The sequence below is a fragment of the Bacillus rossius genome, chromosome 3, assembly GCF_032445375.1.
Source record: "Bacillus rossius redtenbacheri isolate Brsri chromosome 3, Brsri_v3, whole genome shotgun sequence".
NCBI lineage: Eukaryota > Metazoa > Arthropoda > Insecta > Phasmatodea > Bacillidae > Bacillus > Bacillus rossius.
This window is the reverse complement of record NC_086332.1, coordinates 61,881,712-61,903,613: the sequence shown is the minus strand read 5'-3', so window position 1 is coordinate 61,903,613 and position 21,902 is coordinate 61,881,712. Positions and strand designations below refer to the sequence as shown.

The window sequence follows — 21,902 nt, the reverse complement described above, 5'->3', positions numbered from 1 at the left end:
GAATTCGCTGCCGGCTCGGTTACGTAGACTATTTAATCATTTGATAGGCAGACATAAATTTTAAACAATATAATGAAACGGCTCCGATAAAAGTAAAGCCAAAAAAAAATACAAAAAAATACCGAACCCCGGTTTTTTACCTTATATTTGACAAAGAATTTTATATAAATGCTGTCTATCTGTTAATATTCATTAACCAGTAAAAACTATAAAGTTTCCCTTTGGCTTTGCGAACTTTGGTTCGCGCCATCCGCCACAGATGGCAGCACTGTGGTTCCATGTGACCTCCTACGGAGAGCTGAGATGTGAAGCGACAGCCCGTGACTCGACCCGCGTGCCCGCAGGCTGGCGCCGGTGTCGTGGCTGCTGGTATGCTGCGCGGCCATGCCCTCGGCCAGCATCCGGCCGCTGCCCGCGCCGCGCGTCGCCATGCCGCACCTCAGCGCCGGCGACATGACGGCCTTCGTGGACCGCGCCGGCGCCGCGCTCAATGACCGCTTCCACGTGCTCGAGCCGGGCATCTTCGGCAAGGGTGAGCCCTGACGGTGGATCGAGTGTACTTAGAGTATAAGTCTTCCTGCCGGTGGACAGGGTGTACCTAGGGCGAGTGAGTTCCTGCCGGTGGACCATGTACACCTAGGGTGTGTGAGTAGCTGCCGGTGTACCGAGTGTACCTAGGGTGTGTGACTCCCTGCCGGTGGACCGAGTATACCTAGGGCGAGTGAGTAGTTGCCGGTGGACTGAGTGTACCTAGGGCGAGTGACTCCCTGCTGGTGGACCGAGTGTATCTATGGTGAGTGACTCCCTGCCGGCGGACCGAGTGTACACCTAGAGTGTGTGAGTAGCTGCCGGTGGACCGAGTATACCTAGGGTGTGTGACTCCCTGCCGGTGGACCGAGTATACCTAGGGCGAGTGAGTAGTTGCCGGTGGACTGAGTGTACCTAGGGCGAGTGACTCCCTGCCGGCGGACCGAGTGTACACCTAGAGTGTGTGAGTAGCTGCCGGTGTACCGAGTGTACCTAGGGTGTGTGACTCCCTGCCGGTGGACCGAGTATACCTAGGGCGAGTGAGTAGTTGCCGGTGGACTGAGTGTACCTAGGGCGAGTGACTCCCTGCCGGTGGACCGAGTGTATCTATGGTGAGTGACTCCCTGCCGGCGGACCGAGTGTACACCTAGAGTGTGTGAGTAGCTGCCGGTGTACCGAGTGTACCTAGGGTGTGTGACTCCCTGCCGGTGGACCGAGTATACCTAGGGCGAGTGAGTAGTTGCCGGTGGACTGAGTGTACCTAGGGCGAGTGACTCCCTGCTGGTGGACCGAGTGTATCTATGGTGAGTGACTCCCTGCCGGCGGACCGAGTGTACACCTAGAGTGTGTGAGTAGCTGCCGGTGTACCGAGTGTACCTAGGGTGTGTGACTCCCTGCCGGTGGACCGAGTATACCTAGGGCGAGTGAGTAGTTGCCGGTGGACTGAGTGTACCTAGGGCGAGTGACTCCCTGCCGGTGGACCGAGTGTATCTATGGTGAGTGACTCCCTGCCGGCGGACCGAGTGTACACCTAGAGTGTGTGAGTAGCTGCCGGTGGACCGAGTGTACCTAGGACGAGTGACTCCCTGCCGGTGGACCGAGTGTATCTATGGTGAGTGACTCCCTGCCGGCGGACTGAGTGTACACCTAGAGTGTGTGAGTAGCTGCCGGTGGACCGAGTATACCTAGGGCGAGTGACTCCCTGCCGGTGGACCGAGTGTATCTATGGTGAGTGACTCCCTGCCGGCGGACCGAGTGTACACCTAGAGTGTGTGAGTAGCTGCCGGTGGACCGAGTGTACCTAGGACGAGTGACTCCCTGCCGGTGGACCGAGTGTATCTATGGTGAGTGACTCCCTGCCGGCGGACTGAGTGTACACCTAGAGTGTGTGAGTAGCTGCCGGTGGACCGAGTATACCTAGGGCGAGTGACTCCCTGCCGGTGGACCGAGTGTATCTATGGTGAGTGACTCCCTGCCGGCGGACCGAGTGTACACCTAGAGTGTGTGAGTAGCTGCCGGTGGACCGAGTGTACCTAGGACGAGTGACTCCCTGCCGGTGGACCGAGTGTATCTATGGTGAGTGACTCCCTGCCGGCGGACCGAGTGTACACCTAGAGTGTGTGAGTAGCTGCCGGTGGACCGAGTGTACCTAGGACGAGTGACTCCCTGCCGGTGGACCGAGTGTATCTATGGTGAGTGACTCCCTGCCGGCGGACCGAGTGTACACCTAGAGTGTGTGAGTAGCTGCCGGTGGACCGAGTGTACCTAGGACGAGTGACTCCCTGCCGGTGGACCGAGTGTATCTATGGTGAGTGACTCCCTGCCGGCGGACCGAGTGTACCCAGGTCGAGTGAGTCCCTGCCGGTGGACGGAGTGAACTCGTGTTTAGTAACTCTCTGTCGGTGAATAACAGAAACATGGGGCGAGGTTCGAATACCTAGTCTTAACATCCTCATTTAGTTTGAAAGTAGCTTCCCGATATAAATGTAAGACGTATGCTGGGATGGTTGTTGCACTGTTCTTCGGCGGGACGGGCGGAGCAGGGTGACGAGCGAGACTGTGTCCGCAGGAGTCCGGCAGCGGCCCGGCAGCCCCGCCTGGTTCATGGCCGCCTCCCACGCCGGCTCCGAGCAGACCCGCAACATGAGCCGCGCCGCGCTCGTGGCCGAGGAGGCCACCAAGTACATCGTGCAGGCGTGAGTGCACCCGGCCATTTCCCGTCCCGGCCTCTCCCCCTGCTTCAGTACATCGCACACGTGCAGTGCCGGATCCAGCATTTCGGTTTGGGAGGGGCTTGACCCAGCTGAGGCTAGGCTTTATCAAGGCAAACACTAAAACAAAAGTAAGTGGACCCAGATACTTTTGGATGGGGGCTTGAGCCCCTTTAGCCCCCCCCCCCCCCCTATGGATCCGCTACTGCATACGTGTACACTATTCCATCGACTGCAGGTTCCTCGCGTAAAAATAAGTTGATGTACACACTCACACACACACGGCATATGGTCTAAAGTGCTTCCCAAGGTATACGTACACCTTTGAAGGTGCAGCTGAACCGGTCGTTTTGTTTTTCAAAACCTAATTTAAAAAAACGATTGATGAAACGCCAAAGCGTCTGGGTAGTGTCTTGTTGAACAAAGTTCTACAAAAAAAAAAAAGGCAAATCGTGTAGTTGAAATAACATTATTTAATGGAAATAATTTAGGGTAACACTCTCATTTTCCATAAATGTTTGTGACACGAAGGAATAATGTGTTTTTTTAAATGCTGATTTTAAATATAGATGTCAAAAGTAACGAAAAAGGTCGCCTTGTTTTACTGCCTTATAACCCACTGTTTTAGCGAAAAACTAGCATAAAATTGAGAACGAAAAATCTTTGACTCCTGGCAGATATGCAACACTCACAATACTAAGTTTGAAACAGCTGCCTAAAATCAGGGGCACTGATTGTTTAGTAATGTACACACAAATGAAATGTATTTCGAAGAAAACATTTAACTAATAATTAAATTAAAACATTGCAGACGTAACTTAAAGCACTTTAACGTGAACCATACTTTTCATCAAACACCACAAGACATAAAATGTGGTTGCACCTTTATTAAAGTGGACATATCTTGTCATAAAACATACGTTGTTACTTAAAGTCTGTTTCTCTTTAGATACATACCATCGTTCACAGAATGAAGCACTTAAAATCTGAAGATTGCATTCCAAATATGGAAGTAGGGCAGCACGTTTAACAACAGACTGCGTACGTACTGCCCGTAAATGCTATGGTACAGTACGGTGTCGGTGGTAAATGGGACACACATGTTTCCAACGGCTGTGTACTGTGGCGTAGCGTACCATATTTGGAATACAGTACTCACATTTTATGTGCTAAATTGTGTGAATTGTGGTACCTAAATTAAAACAACCGTAAATAAACAAGTTATGTTTTATGAAAAAAATATTTCCTCGCAAATGAAGGCGCAATCACATTTGATGGCTTGTGGTGTTTCAATACACATATTATTTTTTCAGCATTCATATTAAGGTGCTTTAAGTTGCGTCTGCAGTGTTTTAGTGTTTTCTTCGAAGTATAATACTTTCATTGGAGCGTACATCACATACCAGTCAGAGCCCCTAAAATTAGGCAGCTGTTGCAAACTGAATGTTGTGAGTGTTGCATATCTGCCAGGCGTCGAAGTATGTCGTTCAAAATTTTATGCGTTTTTTTTTTGACATTTAGATTAATAATCAACAAGTTATTTCCATTGAATAATTTTATTTCAGCGACACTATTTGCAGTGTTTGTATAACTATCTTCAATTAGACATTACCCAGACGCTTAGTGTTTCATAAATAGATTCTTAATTATTAAAAAAAAGACCGATTCAGCTGCACCTTCAAAGGAGTATAACAGTCTTAGAAAGCACTTTATACTATATGTCGTATATTTTATCAACTTATTTTTACATGATGAACCTGTACCCGTATATTGTAGGTCATAGTCATTGTCTACATATACAGTATACCCTATATATAAAATTAGAACGCATATATTAAAAAAAAAACTTACCTTACTATTGACACTAACACACTGAAATATGGGCCTACAGAAGTATCCGTAGGTGACGCGGCTTCTTACAAAAACATTTGTAACAAGTCACCTTCTAACACCTAAATTAACTTACTGCCTCTCTAATAATTCGCAAGTATTTTACTAACTTTGGGACTAGAAGGATTGTTATTAATATTGTTAATTTAATTTTTTATAGAATCACACTAAGTTTTTCAGAAAATTTAACACTGTCAAAAGCAAGTTCTTACACGAGTGCTTGTAGTCTCTTTATGCTAAGTGAGATTTTTAAATATATTATCCATATAATAAAAGAGAAAAAAGGTACAAAAATTAAAAAAAATTCATATAGAAAAATAAACAAACAAAACATATCTTAACTAGCAATTAATTATTGGTTTAATTAAAATACTTCAATGATTGCAAAATATATAGATATTTTAAATAATGATTCAATTATATTCACCCTCCACTGCGATCCTTGCCTTACTAAGTACTCTAACATGTGTAGGAGGTTCAAAAATTATTAACATGTACTTGAAGTTCGTTTGTTTAATGGGGCTTTACGTCTCTCGGTAATGCACAGAGGCTTAAGGAGTGGTCTCACTAACCGAGTTAGTTACTCCACTATTGGCACACAGTTTATAGGGAATACTCCTGGCCAATGAAAAACCCTCAACTAGAGAATTACTGAATCACAGTCTAACAATTTGAGACGTCTCACCATTCAGAAGCTAATGAACAGGTGACATTTGCCCGATGATACACGAGACTGTGGAATATATCCTATAATAGGCCATTATAAAGGCGAATTTTCCTGGTGTCTTTCCTTAGCTAGCTTAGGTTCAGCCCTTTTGAAAATGTAATGTGCCTTGAGTTTATTGTGGTTTAAAATCAATAGGTTTAGGGGGTGGCAGTATTGTATTTTGAAGAGCCTTTGATGATGATAATTGGTGGTGTGGTGTGCTGTGGTGTACATCAAGATAAAAGTTTGTTTGCCTCAACAAATATTTCGATACTAGCCGTGATTTAGAACACTATAGCAACGTCTCTGTTTCGTGATTGGTTGAGTTATTTTCAGGTGAATATTTACTGTCAGCACACCAATCACAATCATTCAGTGCAAACGCACACTCTTCCTGAATGGCCTGGCCAAATAATGCAAAGAATGACTTTTCTTGCAGACGGCCGCCAATTACAAAAATGGAATTGCTGGCACAGGCGTAACTTATTGTAGTCTAATCAGCGTTCAGATTTTTTTTCCCGCAAAACATACCTGTCCCTCTGTAGACACAATGCTATTATGTTTATAGAAAATGAAATTAGGCATGTACAGGGACAGGAAAATTTCGCGTTTTAAATTACCTCTAGGATAGACTTCTTTGTTCTGTGTATTCTCATGCGAATTTCACGTGTTCATTGATTGCCGACCGGTCAGACGTCTCAACTTGTTACACTGTGGTTCGGTACTTCTTTAGTTGAGTGTTTCTCATCGGCAAGAAGTAGGTATTCCCTATAAACCACGTGTCAACAGCGGAATTAGCTTCGAGGTGTACATTATACATATTTTATCCTATCGCGAGATGAATCCGCGAAATTTTCCGACCCCTAGTTATGTAATCACATACAGAATGGGTCTGGATTTTACTGACAAGTTTCGGCTGTACGTTCATGACGACATAACAAGATGAAAACATATGTGATTTATAGTATAAAGTGCTTCCCGAGGCTGGTATACGTTTTTGAAAATAGAACTGAACTACATTTTTGTTGTAAAATATAGAGAAAATATTAAAGATAGAACACTAAGAGTGGGGATAATGTCTAATTGAACAAGGTTCTACATCCAGAGAAAATCTTGTCACTGTAAAACAATTTCATTGAAATTTTTTGGGGTAAAACGTTTATTTTACACATATTTTTGTAACGTGTTACCAACCCCAATAATCATTTCCATGTAATCATTTTATTAAAGCGACAAAATTAGTGGTGGTTGTAGAACTTTGTTTGATTTAAAATAATCCAGTCTAACATTGTTACATTAAAAATTCAAATTAAAAAAAAAAATTGTTCAGCTATAACTTCAAAGACGTACACCAGCTGTGTGACCATAAGTCATACAGATTTTTTTTTAGCTTTTTTTGTCTTGACGAACCGGCAGCGGAGATTTGTCGAACGAATTCAGACTACCCATGTTCACTGCAATTTTTTTTGCACATGGGACATAAATATTCGTGTAAAATTACAGATATTTGTACATTTACAATAAAACAACTGTATCCCTACAAAATAGTGTTCGCAGTAATACTGTTTTCGGCATCTTCCCTGGACATTTATGCTTTGCCATTGTCAGTGGCGTAGCCAGGATTTGTGTATGGGGGGTGTTAAGAAGCATGCATCCCCCCCCCCCCCGTATTAAAGCGGGGGGTCCGGGGGTCCTCCCCCGGGAAAAATTGGATTTTAAGGTGTAAAATAGTGCTATTTTAGCAGTTTTCGGTACTTAAATTTAAATATTGTAATGGTAAAAATTTTATCAATTTTAATATGAAATTTGTTTGAGTGACGAATAAGAAATTAATTAAAAATTTGGTGCTAAGCGGGGGGGGGGGGGGGGGGGGTTGAATCCCTAACGCCCCCCCCCCCCCTTGGCTACGCCCCTGGCCATTGTGCCAAAGGTTAAAGTTATTTGTAAACCGTTCCCTGAATAACTTTCCAGGATTAACTGCGCGGATTAACAAGCACAATAAGACAAAATAAAAGATAATTATTGCATATTCGATTCTCGCAAGCAGTGGTGAAGGAACGTGTCGTGGCAGCTGGGAATGGTCGCGCGGCCCCGCAGGTACGGGCTGGACGAGGCGCAGGTGAACTACGGCCTGCCCGCCGCGGACGTGCGCGACACGGCTCTGGGCGCCGCCTGCCCGCTCGAGGCGGACCTGCCCTGCCAGCCGCGCAAGTACCGCGCCTACTCGGGCCGCTGCAACAACGTGCAGAGCCCGCACTGGGGCGCCGCCGGCACGCGCTACGTGCGCCTGCTGCCCGCCGAGTACGGCGACGGCGTGGGGCTGCCGCGCGGAGCCGCTGCTCCCCCTCCAGCCGGCGGGCTGCCGTCTGCGCGCGCCGTGTCGCTGGCCGTGCACGGGGCGCGCGACCTCCCGCACGCGCACCTGGCGGCCGCCGCCGCCGTCTGGGCCGAGCTGGTGGCGCACGACGTGGCGCTCACGCCGCAGATGACAGGTGCCAGCACTGCCTCCCCCCGTGTCCCCCTGTGTCCCCCACCGGCGCCCTGCGCGAGGCTACAAACCAGCTTCAACCATGTCATCTTTAAAAGATTTGTGCAATGGGAGTGCATGACTTGATGCAAGTTTTTCGACATACGCCATTGCTAAGAACTTTTTCTGTTGAAGAAAAACTAAAAAATAAAATAAATAAATAAATAAAAAATACCCAAAAAAGTCAAAAACGACACAAAATTAAGCAAACAATTGCTGTTGTCAACAACATTTATTTATTTATTTATTTTATTTTTTAAGTTTTTCTTCAACAGAAAAAGTTCTTAGCAATGGCCAATGTCCAAAAACTTACATCAAGTTAGCTTCAACGAATTCCAGCGGAAGTTTCGCAACCATCGATACAATTATTGTCACGGCAGAAATAGGTACATACTAGAGATAACAGCGCCTTTCTAATTATTTCCTCGCGCACTTTTTCAATGACCATTAAAATGTACAAAAAAAGTGTTTTTCATGATAGTTTCGCTGTCGTAAAGTTTCATTTGGCACACCCACACACTTGGTACATTCCGCCCCCCCCCCCCCCCCTCCTTCCGGACGATTACAAAAGTGACTATATATACGTGTTAATGGCGCCAGACGCGGGTCCGTCATCTGGATTTAATCAACGAAAAAGTCAGCTCTGCTCATGCGTGGAATTTGGCCAGCAGATCGGCAACGAATAGCAGCACACCAAAATCCTTTCCCCAAAAATAAGAGACTTGCTGTGCCTATCGTGCACTAGGAATACGGTTAGAGTTCAGATGTAGCATATTCAACACCAAATACTTTTGCCTTTTTTTCCGCTTAGTTATTGGGCCACAGTTTATAGGAAGGCCAATGAAAAACCTTCACCAAAAGAAGTCAAACCACGAACATCCCAGTTAACAAATGTCACGAGACAGTAGTCAATGAGAAGATGCAATTTTACCGAGTGCATAGAGGATCGTAGAGTCTATATTCGTTAGGTCATTGAAATCATGAATTAGCCTTAGGGCGTCCTAACCATGTTCTGTTCCTGCCACTGTTAATGCCAGCAACGTCCGCTTCTTATCCCACGAGTAGCTCGTCTAGAATTATTTTTATTATTTCTTAGAACATGTGTTTTTTTCAACTGATAGCTTAGCTTTACCCACTTTACGTTTCACGGAAAAACTCCACAAATTACAAAAAAAAAAAAAAAAAAAGTTTATGTAGTGTAACTAGCCTACACCGTGAAATCTGAAGGGAAGAGGGGAGATCCTCAAAAAGCCAAAAAATATATAAAAAATGCTAGGATGTAAGTGCTTAGTAACACGCCTTAGCATCAAGTTTGAATTTAATACATTAAAATAATAAATAATTAATTTTGTAATGAAAAATATATCTACAACTGAAAATATATGTAAGGATTATTGATTATGGATTTGGACAATATTAGTCTAGTATGTAAGTATTTTTTCTAATAAGTTATGCATTGTGAAATCTATTAAGTTATGGTAGGAGCAAAACCATTTAAACAACTTTACTATACAAAAAAACAATGTGAGTGGCTACATTAAAATCTTCATACTCACACACACCAGTTGTGATAGCTACCTAAATTCAAAGATTTTTACTTTGACAGTGGTTTTAAACGCTCAGCCTATCCATAACTTTCCTCGAAACACAAGGATTTTTTATAATAATAATAAGAAATGTTCCAAGATAGACCGATAAAAGCTTTTATTTATTTAGTTTAATGTATTATAAGCTGCCAGTTCAATGACTACACAGTACTCGGCAATCGCTGGGTAGAGAATCCTTTCTAGCATTTACCCGGAGAGACTTTGGAAAAATACAATTAAAAACGGAATTAAAGATGACCAAGATTCTCTTGGTTTTCTGGAATGTGAGTCAAGTGCCTTACCATTCTGCTCCGTAATAAGCGAGATTTCACATGGATGGAGGATAGTGGTAGTTTTCTGATACGTATCGAGATCTTAAGCTTCTTATTGGCTTCTGGGGTAAAAACATGCCTTAGAAATTAGAGGATTATGAAATTATAATTCAAATTGAGGTCATGCATTTATATTTACATTAATCACAGATAAACTTGCAGAATTTTAAAATTGTACTTTCACGAAAATAAATATATAAATTGCATACATTTTGCATAATTAGCTGCCAATTTTTAACGTACTTGGGCAGTACAAATATGAAGCATTTAATGGATTACAGAACTGAAATTTTTTATGTTTAACTTCAATACTTCTGGCTACTTCTTAACGCGTTCAGCATTTCTATAACCCAAAAACTTATTTTATTTTGCTTGTCTGTCAAAATCCTTACAAATTTGAGGATTTTGAAAGGCCAAGTAAAATTAAATAATATTTTCTGAAACAGATTGCAACATTTTTTTGAAAAAACGAGTAACATTTCAGTTTAACCTAAAAAGTTTTAATCCTGTTTTACAGTTGATTATCCTTGTTTGTACATCCCAAAAAGTTAAAAATGTATCTTTGGCAGCTAACAATACAAAAAAATGTCATGTATACATATTTTTTTCATTTTCTGAAAGTTAAAACAATAGAAAAAGTATACATGTTTAAGAGTGTTTAACTTCAATATAAAACAATGAACTGCAATGGAAAGCACCCCCATATGGTGCCCCATCTTCAGGGGCTGCAACAAGGCGTGCCAAAACGTCAGCCACAACAACATTTCCACAGGCGTGGTACAGCCTAGAAGCCAAGAATGTGCAGCTTTTATTTTAGTAACCTACACATCCATGCTTGACTGTGGCCAATACTTGTGTTCCGCTTATGCCCAGTTGCACCATTCTGCTCTTAGATCCGCGAGCCAATGATCTTAGCTCAAGAATTATCTTCGGATCATTCCTCTTTACGATTCGTCATCACATACTGGGTATACGGGATCGTCGCTCGCGTGAAGCGAAGTTCACATATTGTAAATCTGCAGCAATCAGCAGGAATAGTGTCAAAGAAAGGTTACGTGAATTTGGTGGACTGAAACAATTATGAAGTCGCTCAGTCAATTACGACACGGCAAGCAAATAAGTGATGCGGTTGCCACACGATAACAGCTCACGGCAGTCGCCTCATATCTGTTGATTTCTAATAACTACTGATATCACATACTGTTTCTAAAAAGTTATTACAAAACGAACCAGTCTGAAATATGAATAGGTTGTGTTAAAAGGTTCTATTTAATATAGAAAACATTATATTGATTACAGCACTTATTAATGACAAGCATTTCAAACACTTAAAACATGGTTTATATTTTGTGTTAAGTGGTTGTAAAACTAGAAAAAGAAGAATTTTTTATAATTGTATTATATATAATTTCAAATGTTGTAAATCATTATCCAATATATACGCATGATTAAAGTCTTAATAAAGTCTTAATAAAATCCGTAACAATTCCGTTCATATCTGCTCGTGCTGTGCCGATCCGAGATCATTGTCATGAACTGCCAACTCGAAATGTTCATGTCGAAGTTCCCAATTTTCTTCGTTCAGCGCTCAAAACAAAATGGTGCAACAGGAAAGACAGTATAACCACGATAAAACCAGATTATGAAACCAGGTTACGCTTGAGCTATAACGGTTCAACTTGGCTGTATAGGTACATTCCCGAAACGAATTAATTGTTATCTGGTGCGATTTCCGGAGCCAAAACGCCTAAGGCCCGTTCTACAATGACACGGAAACGGAACATAGTTTCTACAATAGCAAGCGTACGGATTAGCTCGACAATGCTGAGCTCTTCCGTTTACGTTTCTCCGTGCGACCAATTTGGCTACGGTGGTATCCATGTTAAACATTGTTTCAAGTATAAGAATATCTAATGTTCTATTTTTATTTTGTGGTTTAATTTGTATTATATATATACATTCTCCCCTTGCTTTGATCTCGAGGCATAATGCATATATTTTTTAATTGAATTAATATTTGGTAACCTTGAAATGCAATCTCACTGGTTGCTATTTGTTACGTTCCCGTGCGCTGCGGAAGCGGGAGACGCGACGGTGAAATATCCCGGGAGGACGGGCAGGTAGAGATGGCGGCGTGTGTTGGCAGGCATGGACGGCAGCAGGCTCAAGTGCTGGCGTGTGTTGGCAGGCACGGACGGCAGCAGGCTCAAGTGCTGCGGCGTGTGTTGGCAGGCATGGACGGCAGCAGGCTCAAGTGCTGGCGTGTGTTGGCAGGCATGGACGGCAGCAGGCTCAAGTGCTGGCGTGTGTTGGCAGGCATGGACGGCAGCAGGCTCAAGTGCTGGCGTGTGTTGGCAGGCATGGACGGCAGCAGGCTCAAGTGCTGGCGTGTGTTGGCAGGCATGGACGGCAGCAGGCTCAAGTGTTGGCGTGTGTTGGCAGGCACGGACGGCAGCAGGCTCAAGTGCTGGCGTGTGTTGGCAGGCACGGACGGCAGCAGGCTCAAGTGCTGGCGTGTGTTGGCAGGCATGGACGGCAGCAGGCTCAAGTGCTGGCGTGTGTTGGCAGGCATGGACGGCAGCAGGCTCAAGTGCTGGCGTGTGTTGGCAGGCATGGACGGCAGCAGGCTCAAGTGCTGGCGTGTGTTGGCAGGCATGGACGGCAGCAGGCTCAAGTGCTGGCGTGTGTTGGCAGGCATGGACGGCAGCAGGCTCAAGTGCTGGCGTGTGTTGGCAGGCATGGACGGCAGCAGGCTCAAGTGCTGGCGTGTGTTGGCAGGCATGGACGGCAGCAGGCTCAAGTGCTGGCGTGTGTTGGCAGGCATGGACGGCAGCAGGCTCAAGTGCTGGCGTGTGTTGGCAGGCATGGACGGCAGCAGGCTCAAGTGCTGGCGTGTGTTGGCAGGCATGGACGGCAGCAGGCTCAAGTGCTGGCGTGTGTTGGCAGGCATGGACGGCAGCAGGCTCAAGTGCTGCGGCGTGTGTTGGCAGGCATGGACGGCAGCAGGCTCAAGTGCTGGCGTGTGTTGGCAGGCATGGACGGCAGCAGGCTCAAGTGCTGGCGTGTGTTGGCAGGCATGGACGGCAGCAGGCTCAAGTGCTGCGGCGTGTGTTGGCAGGCATGGACGGCAGCAGGCTCAAGTGCTGGCGTGTGTTGGCAGGCATGGACGGCAGCAGGCTCAAGTGCTGGCGTGTGTTGGCAGGCATGGACGGCAGCAGGCTCAAGTGCTGGCGTGTGTTGGCAGGCATGGACGGCAGCAGGCTCAAGTGCTGGCGTGTGTTGGCAGGCATGGACGGCAGCAGGCTCAAGTGCTGGCGTGTGTTGGCAGGCATGGACGGCAGCAGGCTCAAGTGCTGGCGTGTGTTGGCAGGCATGGACGGCAGCAGGCTCAAGTGCTGGCGTGTGTTGGCAGGCATGGACGGCAGCAGGCTCAAGTGCTGGCGTGTGTTGGCAGGCATGGACGGCAGCAGGCTCAAGTGCTGCGGCGTGTGTTGGCAGGCATGGACGGCAGCAGGCTCAAGTGCTGCGGCGTGGACTTCAAGGACTTCCACCCGGAGTGCTTCCCCATCCGCATCGCCGACAGCGACCCGGTGTTCGGGCGGGCCGGCGAGACGTGCCAGGAGTACGCGCGCTCCGCCACCGCCCCGCGCATCGGCTGCACGCTAGGTCAGTCCTCCCCTCTCCTGACACCCAGTTTCTTGAAGCAGTTTTCGGCCCGACCGCTAGATGGTGGCTTTCATTATATATTACTAACACAGCTGCATTGATTGTGAGAAGTAATGCTTACGCTATCATCAGGCAAACAAACCAGTGAAAATTAATTCACTCCATTTTGGTAGCTACATATTTTCTGGTGTGGCAAAACCAAAAATGTTTGCATCTCCTACATGACCTTTATTATTGCAAAACAGACTTCAGTGTTCTTCGCACAGTTGAAATCACTTTTACCAAGTGATTAGTGGTCAAGTAGATAAATTAACATTACTAACATAAAACTTTTGTACTAGAACCTCTATCCCGAGTTTCTTTGCTAGTATAGTTATGGGTCCACCCAACTGATAGCGTCACATGTCGCGCGAAACATGGTTTCAGTTTCCAGTGGAAGAGTCGCACTTCTATATCTCTGTCCTTGTTCTGTGCTCCCCGCACACTCGCCTGTGTCTGCAGCAGCGCAGGGGAACTGTGGCTGAGGAGGGGGGCGGGGACAGAATCTCCCAGGGCCCGGGCGTCAGGTTGGTTACGACATTTCTGATGTCTAACGTCTTAACTCTCGGTATAAGGCAATCGGTGGGAGTAGTTTCGTGAATGGATTGGAAGTCGAGGAACAGAGATGTGTAACAACGGTGTTGCCAACTGTGGCGGATGGTGCGAACCAAAGATCACAAAGGCAAATGAAAACGTTACAGTACTAACTGTCTAATGAATTATGGCAAGATGGACAGTATTTTAATAATAAAATTCTTTGTCGAAAATCAGATCTTTTTTCGCTTTTATCGGAGCCGTTTCATTATAGATTCTAACGTTTCGTTCTGCAAATCAAATGACTCGATTGTCGACGTAGCTGCTCCGGCAACGAGTGCGGCGGCGGGTGCGGAAACTACGTGTTATTCGAGTCTAGAAATTTAGTTGAAAACACAATTTGCTTCTATTTACCACGCTCGGCATTATTTAAAGTATACTTCCTTAAATTTCGTGTCCGAGTTTCGTATTATACGTGTGTTTGTAACATGAGAACACGTGAATTTGCTTATTACCGAGATTGGATGTTACACATCTCCGGCTAGTACTGAATGACTCGCTCACGTTTTTGCACGAGTATACCCTGAGAGTAGGACGAAATTACAATTATATTGCCAATGGCATCATTGAAACCTACAAGACCTTAAATTCGCTCAGGTTACATTTACAGATAAAGTCACTATGTTTACATATATGTTTACAGTCTGTATGTGTGTGTGTGTAATATATATATATATATATATTTGGAAAATTGTACACGTAGTAATGGGGAGGGGGCCATACAAAATTATTTTCCCCGGGACCTTAGTTGTCTCGACGGTTCTGAGTGAAGGCAAGCAAAACACTAGAGACAGACACCGGGCAGCTCTACAGCTCCATATTAACAACACATGCGGGAGTGTGAACATAACCCAGCGGCAAGATGCATTACTGCAATAATTTTTTATATCTAGATTTTTAAATTAAATGCCAAATATTTTATTATCTGGGGTCAGGTATGATTAACGTCTTAATAAATTTAAAGCATCGAAAGTTTATTTTCCCCCCATGTATCTGTATAATTATTTTAAAAAGTTTGTCTAAGAATAATTTTTTTTCCAATGACATAATGTTGGCACCATATGTATTAAACAGTAGTAGTGGTATAAAACAATGTAAGTGATGGATTAAAGACCTTTCAAAATATAACAAAGAGATATTAGTAGGTATATATAGTATGTCCTGGTGCAGGGGGGTTGGGGGTCGGGAGCCGGGGAGCCACGGCCACCATCTTGGATTACGTCACTTCCGGCGGCCATCTTGGATTCGACCTTGACCTTTGACCCCGGCGGCCATCTTGGATTACATCACTTCCGGCGGCCATTTTGTTTTTATCTGCCATTTTGTTTACTAGAACATTCCGCCAATTTGAGTTTCGTCCGCCATTTTGAAAATCTTTATTTATTATACGATTTTAATGAAATCAATTTTAAAATTTATAAAAAAATTAAATAAAATTTAAAAATATATTACTTAATAAAATTTTAATTAAAAACCTGCGCATCGAACACCCCACTCCTCTACATTACGAGTACACCAACTAGCCCCCCCCCTCCTCTGTTACAATGACATCGTCATCGAACACCCCACTAACCCCTGTTACATTTTTTCGTTACACCACATTCTTTAAAATAAATTTATTATCAAAATAAAAATATATATACCATCGTTGTCTGCTGGAGGCAGCCATCTTATTTAGTGGAGACCGCCATCTTGATTTCATCTGATGGATGTCGTCATCGGGTTTAGGTTTCTAAAGTATGTTAGTGTATATAAGGTCGAGTTTCAATTCTCTACCAACATTATTATGAACCTTATAGACCGAAATTTACAAAATCCACAGTCATTTTGTTGTTTTAACCATAATTTTTTCTTAAAGTCTTATCATTTATAGGTTTTAACTAAAATATATGTTATCAATACTATCGTTGTGGATGCGTTAGTTAAAGTAATGATAATTAAAAAAAAAATTATCACTCCATCTTAGCGGACCAGAAATTTTTCAGTCTCCTAACTTACAAGTAATATTCTCTTCTCATGTTTGCGTACACATGTTTAAAAGCTGCATGGAAGCAGATATTTTTTAATGTTTGCGTATAATATCATTTCACTTTTCCGAAACCAATTTTAAATAAAATAATAGGAGAATTCATGTTTTATATTAAAATAGTAAAACAATATATGGGTAAAATTGTATTTATTAAAAATAAAATCTCATGAAGAGAAAAACGTACAAGAAAAACAGAACTATACAGCAAAGGGAAACCATGCAACAAATGGAAAATTTACAACAAAATAGATATAACAGCAAAAACAGAAAACTATACTGCTAAACTGTAACTATACACCAAAATGGAAAATATATACAAAAAAATAAAACGACAAAACAGAAAATAAATACAGCAGAAAAACTATACAACAGATTATTTTACAGGTCATTGCCAACATATCCGTGGGGGACCGTGCGGATACCATCTTCGCAGATCAGCCGTTTGTCGTCCTCCCACGTGATGGCCAGCTTATTGCTATATTCGCTGTATAGTATGTGCTGCCGGGAGCGAATTGCTCTTACACCCGCCCTCCTTGTGCGGTGTTCTTGCAGGGCAACCAGGTAGTCGCTGAATATGATGCGGTTTTTGACCACGCACCGCTGGATGCCCTTGGCCTTTTTCTCGCTCTTACCACCACACCTGTAGGCGTAGAGTTTGGCTCGTAAGCTTACAAACTCCTCCATCACTTCTACCCCACATTCATCTTTGAATTTGCCAACAAATTTCTTGTTGGTGGGGGAGAAGCAAGGGTGGCCGGAAGGGTAGCAGCTGGTGTCGAACTTCTCCATCAGTATAGGGTCGGCTTGGAGGTCATGGTAGAAGTCCTGTGTCTGGATCTCATACACGAAACTGTCTGTATCCATGTACGCCAGATGAATATTTTCAGAGTATTTAGGCTTCATGGTATTGTAGTGGAAGTCATACATTAGAATCTTTGATAGGTCAAGTACGGCCAGTCCGGCATAGATCGGCTTGTCAAATATTATCGTTTCATGGTTCAGGTGGACTAGAGACAAATTCGGCTCGTACATTGTGCGATCCTTGAAGGATGGGCGGCACACCAACTTCTTGAACCTCTTCTCAGAACACACCAACTCCATTTTGAGCCTTCGTCTCTTGTTCTCCATCAATTTTCCGAAGGTGGAGTTCACAGCCAACTTGAAGAACTCCTTCTCGAATTCGTTTGCTGCTGCTTTACGCTTGTTGGTGTTCAGTCGAATATAGGGCTCCAACCATGCCGACTGCTCAAACTGAAGAACTTTATGTATTCTTATGATTTTTAGTCCATGCGATACGGCTTGCTGGAGGTTTTTATAGTGGACGATGTAGTGCTCTTTATTTTCCAGCGTTGTCATCAGCTTTGATTGTTTTGAGCCGGGAGGACATTGATTCACGGGGAGAAATGGCAGGTCTTTGTGACTTTCGTGGAGCTCGGGAGGGTACTCCACGTCACACTCAATTATGTATCCAGTAGGTGAATTTTCCGGAATAGACATAACATCAACGGATGTATCCGACCATTTGAAATGACGAATTGGAAGCGGTAGAGACATCGCCCACCCGTACAAATTATTTGCATCAATATACTCTAGGAATATGGATGGCTTGGAAGCATCATATGTCTCAGGCACATATGAATTATTCGCAACACAATGACGTTTGATGCTTTGCGCTACACCACCACGAATACCAGCCTCCACAAACATATACATGTCATAATCTGTGAGTAGCTCTAGCTGTACACCTGTGGTTCGAAGCATCGCGTCGAAAGCGAACCCAGGACAAGAAATGTAGTGAGATGGATCTAAACTATATGTCTCCAAACATATGGAACGGAAATTCTCAAATACATCTGCTGGGATCAGAACATCCGTCTTCAGGTACAAGTCAGCATACTCCCCCAAAGTAGCACACTGAAACTTGTCCCAGACTTTCACTGCATGAGCATACTCCGTCTCTGAAATCCCAGAATCAGTCAGAATATTAAAGAAATCATCGATAGGTGGAAGACTCGTATCGTCTAGTCGAGCAAAAGAATCAACGAAGTCGTAGGGGAAGACTCCCTTGCGAGTAACCAACTCCAAGTCATCAGGAGCGAAAAACTCAGCAGTACTGACAAACTTGTCTGCAGGCAAGAACTCAGCGAGCGAAGCAAGACCCCGACTCATGAAACGGAACGTATCAACAAACTGAATGCTGAACTTATCATGTAACTTTTTGGAAAAAGTTATCAGCTTCTCTTCCGAATTAGGAATGATGAAGATGTCTTTAGTGTCGTACCCCAACTTCCTGATAATGAAGTTCTGATCGTACGCCAGGTTGTGGAAGAACACAATCATCTTTTTCGGTCTGCGCCTGAGAAGGTTGCAGTCATTACATGCAGGTCCAATAAATTCACCGGTGAAGTGATTATGATCACGAACTTTCTTTGCGACCCCTCCGAACTTTCCTTTACAGTAGCAACAACACCTTGCTTGCAGAAAAGCAGTGTTCTGCGAATGTGTGAGCGGAGTCATAGGAACAGACGTAGAAAATATTTTCTGTACGTCATGTCCAATCTCCACAATGCGGGATATGAATTTGTCTTCTGCGTCACAACCACGATACACTTCAGGCTGTGAAGGAAGTGAAGAAGTGAGGTGTGCTGGAATGACGGAGTTATCTGCTTTCACATAAATGCAGTAGCTGTATGCTTTATGCTTTTGGTACTGCAGCGTGTATGGCTCATCAGGATTCGGGTGACACGTATGGATTTTCTCCAGAATAGCTTCAAAGTCGCAATATACCACGATGGGCATCTTATCACTGTGATGGAAGTTTTTGAACTTCAGAACAGGTGGCTGGCCATTTTCATCAAGCTGTGGCATCTCAATCCTAACAGCAGCATGCTGTTTGCAGAGCACACTGTGTTTTTCCAAACACTGAAGACCAGTGAGCCCACTAACCCTATCCTGATCATCATAATGCTTGAAGCATCTTTTGCAAACATGAATAGCCTCAGTGTGTGTAGTGAGTTGGGACCGAACCAGGGCAGAAAATTTTTTAATGTATGTGAAATGGGACGAATCGTCATTGACCAAGAGCAGTAGATCGAAATGATGTTCTTTCTCTTCAGGAGCGACTCGTGCAGGAACAACATTCAGATTTTCGTCGATACTGTAGATGTTGATAGAGACTCCGGGGTTCTGTTTTTCAAACAGCGGTATTTGCTTGATTGGAGTAGGAAACTCGATGTTCGTGAAGTTGAATTTCTCTTCCAAGTCATGGTACCGCTGGTTGACACGTTCAGGATTCCGCCCTTCCACATACTTTACCAGGATCGCCCACTTGAAGCACATGTGATCATCCAGGTTTTGTGGATTGATCACTGCATGTTTTGTTTCGATGGAAGTAGGTAGGTCGATGTAGGAGCTGGCACGGAGTGGATCAAGCTTGTTGATTCTCAACTGTAGTCTCTTAACGGCCGATAAAGTCCATCCGGACCCCTTACCCATGTAATCTTCCTCCTCCTTGCAGATCTTGGAGATGGACTCGGCAACTGCTTCCTCCACCTCGTGAACTGCGTAGAGGGGGGCATTCATGGTTTTGAAGGCCCTCTTGTCTTCGCTGGCATCCACAGGTTTCTCGTAGTCACACTCCAGCATTATGTTAAATTTCAGCGGTCCATTCTCTTCAATCTCCTCCATGAGCTGGCTTATTATTTTTGCCTTGATGGAGTTGAGATATGCGCATATGTCCTTGGCAGTACTTGTTGTGTTTTCTGCCACGTATGTTTTCAAGTTGCCCTTGAAACCTACTTCGGCGGTGATGAAGCCGTGGGTATTGGCCAGACCCATGCCGGTCACCACCTTTGTACGACCTGGCTTGGACATAACTGCAGGCTTAACTACTGCCATCCTCTGCTTTTTGGTCGGAGGTGGAGCAGGCCTCTTGCATACCTTAATGTGGGCTTTCAATTTGTCAGCCCTGGCGAACTCCTTAGCACAGTTCTCGCAGGAATGCACTATGCGGTTTGGGTTTAGTCCACAAGCAGACTTCTCATGTCGTCTGGCATGGCTGGAGTTCTTGAAGGCCTTATAGCAGAAACTGCACCGCATGCTTGATGTCGTGGTGATAGCACCGGTACATGATGCAAGGTGCTGCTGCATCTTGTCACTGCGAGCGACAGTCTTGCCACATAGGTGGCACTGCTGGTAGTCACGATGCAGGTTCTCGGCACACTGTCGCTCGTGTCGGTAGCAATTCTTAGATGCCGTGAAGGAGGCAGAGCAGAAACGACATTTCTGAACGGTAGATGTCATCTCGACAATCGGTAGTCCGGTCTCAACGTACGGAACACGCGAAGGAAGCTCGACGTACGGAGAACTGCAACAAAAGAATTAAGAATACAATGTAGCTAGATGTTACATGAAAACAAACATAACCTCAAAACTCTAGCCCTCAAGCTTACTAACCTAAACTGCTAGCAATGTTACTAAATAAAAAAAATTGCAAACATACCCTCAAAACTCTAGTCCTCAAGCTTACTAACCTAAACTGCTAGCAATGTGACTAAATAAAAAAAGTTGCAAACATATCCTCAAAACTCTAGCCCTCAAGCTTACTAACCTAAACTGCTAGCAATGTTACTAAATAAAAAGGTTGCAAACATAACCTCAAAGCTACTCCTTCATGTACAATCCTAAAAATGGTAGAATATTTAAAGTACTGATAAAAGTTAAAGCTGAAAAAGTATTCAATGTTAACTCAAAATGATTGATTACATAACCTCAAAACTACACTAATGCACAACTCAAAAATGCTAGAATATTTAAAGTACTTACTGTTAAAAGTTTAAGCTAAACAATTACTGGTTACCCACACATAAGTGTACAGAGAAAAAAACTAGCTAGCAGATAACCTACGAAAAAGCTGAGAAACATAAACATATTAACGAAACATGTAGCATACCTCAGAAAACGATGAAGTGGAGCTGCAGAAGATGATGTATCGTTGGCGGTAGGAATCATGGTAGCAGCGAAACTCACACACGAACTAGCTCACTCAAACTCCAATAACACAATGAAGCTCCGACAGCTAATCCTGGCCTTTTATAGCCTCGGACCTGCCTGTTCTTGGAAAAACCATTAGGAACAGAGTATTTCTGTTGTATCCGCCAATAGGAATGTAGTACATGGAAGTACCATTGTCTTAGGAAAAACCCAGCATGACTTATGTGCATGTCGTAGCAGGTCTGTGAGGGGTGGGGGTAGAAATGTAACCTGACAGCCAAACAGAGGAAACCTCTCTCGGGTAAAACCACTAATTACCTAGGTGATTAGAGATTAGGGCGCGAGGCACTGCCTGCATCGTGACTCATCACTCAGGAATGTCGTCTCGCAGTGCCGAGGGGACCAAAACAATAGACTTGACCGTGCATGTCACAACAGGTACATTAGTCCGCGACTTTGTGGCGCCATGAGGCGCTCATGAATGTCTGAGCCTGCCACAAACAGCTCGTCAAAGAATCATCACGAAGCACTCGAGCTGCAGTCATGACGCGCATGCTACAACAGGCCCGTTAGTCACCGACTTCGTGGCGCCAAGCTGACACTCGGGTAGACAGGTAGCTAAATGATAATACTAGTAATGCAAGGAAATAAAAAAAATCGGGTATGTTTAATACATTTTTTAAAAGTAAGAGCACATTACAAAACTGAAACATTAAAAATTTATTCTACATTTATTATGACCAACATTCGTTTAAAATTTTTTAGCATTTCATTGCGAACAATCAGTTGAACATCCACAGAAT

General features: G+C 44.1%; 1 protein-coding gene across 1 annotated transcript in view; it reads left to right on the top strand.

The window, feature by feature from the left end:
• The first annotated feature begins 426 nt into the window (after positions 1-426).
• LOC134531301 (uncharacterized) overlaps positions 427-21,902 on the top strand; it is an 80,617-nt gene continuing 59,141 nt past the window's right edge. The window contains exons 1-8 of the mRNA XM_063366995.1: positions 427-532; positions 2,597-2,723; positions 7,432-7,826; positions 11,926-12,003; positions 12,054-12,713; positions 12,770-12,889; positions 12,940-13,221; positions 13,278-13,445. Coding sequence (XP_063223065.1) covers positions 430-532; positions 2,597-2,723; positions 7,432-7,826; positions 11,926-12,003; positions 12,054-12,713; positions 12,770-12,889; positions 12,940-13,221; positions 13,278-13,445 — 1,933 coding nt within the window. The 5' untranslated portion in view covers positions 427-429. The remainder of the gene's footprint in view (positions 533-2,596; positions 2,724-7,431; positions 7,827-11,925; positions 12,004-12,053; positions 12,714-12,769; positions 12,890-12,939; positions 13,222-13,277; positions 13,446-21,902) is intronic.